The sequence below is a fragment of the Megalops cyprinoides genome, chromosome 16, assembly GCF_013368585.1.
Source record: "Megalops cyprinoides isolate fMegCyp1 chromosome 16, fMegCyp1.pri, whole genome shotgun sequence".
NCBI classification, from domain to species: domain Eukaryota; kingdom Metazoa; phylum Chordata; class Actinopteri; order Elopiformes; family Megalopidae; genus Megalops; species Megalops cyprinoides.
Window position 1 is genome coordinate 15,133,160 of NC_050598.1, and position 6,507 is coordinate 15,139,666.

Consider the following 6,507-nt stretch of genomic DNA (forward strand, 5'->3'; position numbering starts at 1 on the left):
ATAGACAGTGTAGGATTGTCCTGATACATTATGTCAGATGTAGAAGGAATCTAAAGACAATAAACTATGGCGGATTTAAGTCGCAATTTCAAAGTGATAAGAGATTAAAATCACATTGTAAACATAAACATAATGACCATCATCCACTCTGCTGTCAGCTACCGTACTGCCTCGTGAAGCTATACATAGCTCATCTAATACATCATACCTTAATTCTCTCAGATTACCCTTCTACCCTTCTAACCCTATTTCGTGAACTTGGTAATAGCGCCTAACAATAACAGTTATATTTGTCATATAGCAGATGCTCTAGATAAACCTAGATGAAACAGAACTTCGGTGTGCCAATGTGTAACCATTTATATGCCACATAAGATTAATAATTTAGATTTAAAAAAAACTAATTAATAAAACTGTCAAATGGACTGGACAATAAAAAAATAGTAACTTGTGGGTTTGGTTTATGTATTTTAGATTTAGGAGGAGTTGGTAAAAAAAACCCCACTAAGTATGACGACAGATGGCACTGATTGCTCCATGTTTCACATACAGTGTAGTTTCCTCGAGTACGTCCCACCCGCCTTATATCATTGGTCAGATTTCCTTTCTCTTGTCCAATTGGCTGCTTCTTCCATCATTCATTATCTGTTGAACGCGGTGCAGCCTTTGTTTTCTGTTTACAACAGGTATGAACGCTTTCTACCGCTTGCTCCAACAGGAGACTATGGGATGTAAAGGAAAGACTAATGCGGACGGAAACGTGTGAAGTGGATCTAAGTTAAGGATTGTAAATATAATACCACTGAGACGTAATTAAGGGTGAGTCCCTCTATGTTTTACCACTGTAACGCTACAGAAGCAAACGATGGTTTAGCTAGCCGATACCTACTAGCTAGCGACCCAGGTACAAGTTCCCCTTGCAGAGTAATCGGTTAGCTTGCTGGTTTGTTAGTTATATTTTAAAATGCTACTTTGTTGAAACCTATTTAATTGAGAATCAGGTCACTTGTTACAGATGTAACTCGCTAGTAGCTCAGTTTGCCAGACAGGTTAAAACCAGTGTTTTTGTCTCAGAAATCAGATAAGCGAACGTTAATGAATAATGATCAGTGCTACATCGGCTATCTATTAATTCTGAAGCCAGCTATCTAGCTAACGTTCCCCTTGGGTAGACCTTTCTGTCCTATCATTAGGCATGTTTTATACGTGCTGGTGTATTGTCAGCTCATCGCAGTTGTAGTATAATTTTGGGGATGAACGAATAGTATAATGTGAATAGCGTCTGGTCATAAAAGTTGCATTTCCATGATCCAAACACAGTCCCGTTGGAGTAGTTGTTCACATCGTTTCTGCATGTTTTTATAACGCGCTTCCTGGAGTAGGCCGTGCTCCCAACTGTTTGGAGTTGAACTTTGCAATGGTTAAGGGCGAGTTACACATGCAGCTTGTTTGCAAAACTTTTTATTAAAAAAGTCCCCGGCTGTACAACAGGGTGGATTTTTTTTCTCTCAAATACTATTCCTGCTGGAAACCATTACCTTTGTCTAACTCACGTACAGTACAGCATTTGGCATCTATTCTGTGAATTGACTTGGATTATTAGGAGATCCCCCAGTTTAGGTAGCAGCAACAAACATGGCGAAGATGCAGAAGATGGTCCAGCACAGCTGATTCTAATGATCAACTCGCTATGAATTCCTGAAGCTGCTTCATAACAAACTGATCATTTAAATCAGCTGTGTTGGAGCAGGGAGAGATCTAAAACATGCAGGGCAAGTGGTTCTCCAGGAGAGGTTTGGGAAACGCTGCACTAAAGGATCTCTACTGCCCATTGGATAAGGGGCGAGACTGATGCTGGAATAAAACCTGTCATTTGACCCATGTGGCATCCTCTCAAATATGCGTTAGGGACTAATGGAGGATGTTTTATTTTTTAAAAAAAAGTTATAATGCTTTTGCATATGATAGTCATTACTGAAGTCAGATGAGTGACTACAGTTAAACATGAGCCCAGTTTTCTGGTCAAGATTAGTATTCCAGGGTGGTTGATACTTATTTATGCATTCAGTCGTTAGCCAGGTCATAAGAAGTTGACATGCAAGTTGACATTCAGACAAATTTTGTTGCCAGCCTCATGCACTTACACTTTTTGAATTTTGACGACAATATTATACACTTTGTATGGAATGATCATTAATAAATAATTCATCATTGTGTTTCAGCTGTGGTAACCCAAAGAAAAATGGAAAACCTGCACAAGCCCTAGTTAAAACCATTTTGTACAGCCAAGACTGACCTAATCTGTTTTTTTTTTTCTTTTGTTTGCAGTTTCAGAAAACAAAGAGGTGTTTGTGCTCTGCTTTAAAGAAGACACTGCCTTCAGCATGCTTTGTCCCTGTTTGAGCATATCCTCCAGCAGACGCCGCTGATATGGAAGCAAGCAAAGGAGGCAAGATGATGGGTGAGGGGAGACCTTTGACTGGAGGCTGTGAAGAAAATTCAGTGGGGCAACATTCTGAACCCATGATCCCACCTCTACACACCTCATGTGACACCTCCCCTCCTGAGCTACAGTCAGCTAGAACACTGAAGAGGACAGCCCTCAAGCTCTTTGTTGGCAGGACCCTGCCCAGCTTCTTTGGAAGTAGAAAAAAGAATAACGAGAAGGGGCTAAAAAAGTGGATAAGCAAGAGCAAAACTCATGATGGCATCAGCAAGGTCAGTTGGGAAGAAGGGAGAAGAGTGGGGGATGTACCCACTAGCGACTTTGAGTACCACAGCCATAAAGATAAAGTCCTGGTGAGCTGCCAGAGCTCGCATGCAATGAATGAAATTCTTGAAGGAGGTGTGTCCTCTCGCCTGCCGTCACTGGGTGGTGATCATAAACCGTTTTGGGAAAAATCCTTCAACTTTCCCCGACCAAAGAGAGGGTTTAAAGGGTTATTCAGCAGCCTCAGGTGTTCCAGAAAGGACAGAGATGCTGACTCGGTAAAACACGAGAGTTTTGAATTATCTGGCGACATTCATGAAGATGTAGTACCTGCTGCTGAATGCAGGATTGATCCACATGACCGTAATGCTTCAGGTAGTTTGAGTGAACCCAAGGTGCCTGTTTTAAATGTCAGAGACAGTTTAGCAACATGTGAAGTAACTCAGGAAGCCATTGTGTGTGAAAAAGGTCTTCCTATAAATGCCCAGGAAAGTGTGAAATTATTAATGGAAGATCAGATCCTGGCAGGTGGGAGTGCGACTGTAGAGGTGATAGCAGATGTCCAGAACTTTGATGAGAAGCTTCCACATACAAATCGGGACCTCAGTCAGGTTTCAATGGTTAACCTGGAATATGCAGGTAGAGAACAGCCCTCCATTCAGACACCTGATCAGATTAGTGTGATATCTGGTGACACATCTTCTCTGAAAAGCTTTGGCTCGCTGACCGGTTGTGGAGATGTCATTGCCGACCAGAATGAGGACAGTTTTGCCGATAAATCGGTTTTAGAGGAAAAAAATCCCAGCAATGGCAAAAGGAGCTCCTGCTATGTCAATTACCAAGGTGGGGGAGAAGAAATGGCCGTCCCTGATGAGGGAGACAAAGACTACCTTGGGGGATTGTGGGAAAGTAAAGCTGTGGTGGACATAGACAGATTTCCCAGGGGACAGCAAGGTTTGGTGCCATGTAAACACATTATTAGCACTGGGCTTACCTCTGAAGTGCCATCCGTACCCTCTCCTCACCTGGACACTGCTGGCAGTTCCAGTCTCCTGCAAGCTGACACAGGCACCTTCCTTGTACCAGGAGATGTGCTGACCCCTCAAAGTGACCAGCAAGGATCAGTCCCTAACAGTGACGAAGGTTATTTTGATTCAATCACCCCAGGACCAGATGACGAAGGAGGAGATGATAGTGACAGGATTGGAAGTGAAAGACTACCGAGGGACACTTACAGTGGCGATGCTCTCTATGAGCTCTATGAGCCTGAACACAGCCTCACAACAACTCCTCTTGAGAGTAAATCCTCTTTAGTAAGTCCCTTTCCTCCTCCAGAGTTTTTACCTTTGATGTTGCAGAGCTGTGATACAAAGAGCAGTCATAGTCTCATCCATGAATCCGGTCTTACAGGGCCTGAAGAGGGCAGATTAACTAAAACACGACAGTGTTGTGGATGGCAGGACACACAGATGGTAACTGCTGAGGAGCATGTCATATTTGATAAGGGCAGATTCTGCTCAGAAAAAATCACCAAGGAATGTATGCCGAGAGTTAACAAAAAACAAGCTTGCCTTAAAGAGGGGCACCAGGTGTCATGGACAACAAATCCAAAAGTGGAAAACATCTTGTATGGATCGAGTAAGTTTACAGCCAGAAACAAAAATGGTCAGTGTGTCCCCTGCATCCCTAAGGTATCTGACATCGATCCACTGAACATAACAGTGGAAGATGTAGCTTTTAGTGCCTCTCTCACAAAGACATCTCACCCAATGGAAGATTTAACTCCACATTTAGAGCAAGACTATCAAAGGGATTTGTCAGAAAATCAAAAAATGCAGTCTTCAAACAGAGTGGAGGAGGGAGCTGAACATGGACAGGCTGTTTGCTTTTCGCAAGCACTGGTGGACTTCACAAAACGTTCTGAGCTCTTAAATAATATATCTCAGAGTTTCATGGGTCCTGAGCCAAGTGATTTTGCAGAAAATGTGCATGCTCTTCCGTCTATGGTGACGTTTGATGTATTCGATATGGAAAACGAGGGGGAATGTGATTCCCAGATAGAAATGGAGCTTGAGATGGAGGTTATGGACGAGGATGCTGAATCACCATATGATATGTCTGCCTATGAAAGCTACCTACAGAAGGACGCCTTTGCTGAATGTGATGACAGAACATTAAATGACTTTGATCAGAGTTTGTTTATCAGTAACACTTTTGGGGTTGCTAGTCTCCCACGTTATTTTGGTCTTGCTGGAATCGATCCACCTGTGCCAGCCCTGCTAACATTAAAGAGGAGGAGTAGATCCCTAGACACAGATGCCTTGGAACTTGAGCTGAGAGGCATGTGTCTCACACAAAGACAAGCTAGACCTCTTTTGACTCCCCTTCCCAGATCCGAGCACTTTTCTGGGACCACAGCCTCTCTCCACCTCAGAATGAATGGGCCCTTTGCCAGCTCAGAAACAGAGGTCGGAGCCGACAAGTCATGGCAACCAGAAACTTCAGGCGGCTCAGTGCCAAGTCTGATAGGTAAGAAGGAAGTTCAAGTCCAGGGTGCTTTAGACAGAGAAAGGGCCACACCGGCCTGCAGTGAGATGAAGAAACTACAGCCTACAGGACAAGCTACCAAGTGCAAAATCAGACCCCAGATTTCAAAGTGCGCGGTGCAGGACACATGGTGCTGTAATTCTATGCTGCTTAACTCTGGCCAGATGGCCAGATCGTCACATCTGCCAGTACCATGTCGTCACCGCCTCTCTCCGCCTGATCCAGATTTATCTGGGATCCTTGGAGAGCACACATGTAAAGAGCTTTTTCAAGTTACAGCATTAGACAACAGGAACCAGGAGAATTTGTCAAAGAAATCTTTTGCAAAGCAGCCCCATGATTCTCCCCTCCAGCACCCCAAGGTCAGGCCTGTAGGGGTCACTCGGGGAATGCCTCACTTTCAGTCTGACGCAAATGAAACCTCCAACCCAGCAGTCTTCAAGGAGCTCAGAGAACTTACCAGCAAAGGCAGAAAAGAACTTGGTGTGCCTCTGCATGTTGGATGTCACAAACGTAATGTTTAGAGACTGGACCCTTTGAGTATGATGCTAAATGTATTTTGACAGCGTTATTTATATTTTTTTGGCTAACAGTATTTTCATGTGTCACCAAAGACATTGTTTACATCACCTACAGATAGTTTTTATAGTACACGTCTCATGTTTGCACCTTTGTCATTTTTTATTATTACATAAAAAAAACAAAAAACAGGGCTACTTTTGTATCTTGTGAATTCAGAAAGTTCTATGTTGTTCAGAGCGTAGCCATAAAGCCTTATTTTCTTGAAGAAAAGGAGTGCTGATGGTTTTAGACACTTTTATGATCCATTTTGCCAGAATGTATTGCAGTTCTTTGCATTCACCGTAATACTGGAGTATTGTGTAAATATTTATTTCATAATTGTTTTTTCTGCTATTGTGTTTTGTTGACCAGTTTTGGATCACTCAAGGAGAAGGGTTTTTTTAATATGTAAAGGAACATTCATTCAGTGTTGTTGTGCAGGTCTTGCTTTTAATCTGGTTTCTATAGAGGGCAATCCATGGTGCTGCTTTGATTGGATCACCCTGTTAATTTTACCAGTTCATTTAGGACTGTCTGTCTGCGTTGTCCTTTCATTGTGCATATAGGTAGTGCTGCTGTGGTATTGTTAGTATTTACTGAAATTCACGTGGAGATCCTTTTTTAACAGTTGTTTTAGGTAGTGATTGTGGGGAAATTTGAACATTTTATATCTATTTACTTTCAGAGTT

At 42.6% G+C, this 6,507-nt stretch overlaps 1 protein-coding gene across 1 annotated transcript; it reads left to right on the forward strand.

The window, feature by feature from the left end:
* The first annotated feature begins 698 nt into the window (after positions 1–698).
* On the forward strand, positions 699–5,903 carry LOC118791227 (APC membrane recruitment protein 1-like). The gene is made up of 2 exons (XM_036548523.1): positions 699–819; positions 2,329–5,903. The coding sequence occupies exon 2, from the start codon at positions 2,431–2,433 to the stop codon at positions 5,779–5,781; it is 3,351 nt and encodes a 1,116-aa protein (XP_036404416.1). The 5' UTR covers positions 699–819; positions 2,329–2,430; the 3' UTR covers positions 5,782–5,903.
* The last annotated feature ends 604 nt before the right edge of the window (positions 5,904–6,507 follow it).

Coding starts and splice junctions, on each gene's coding strand:
- LOC118791227 (XM_036548523.1), top strand. CDS start 2,431: ATGGAAGCAAGCAAAGGAGGCAAGATGATGGGTGAGGGGAGACCTTTG.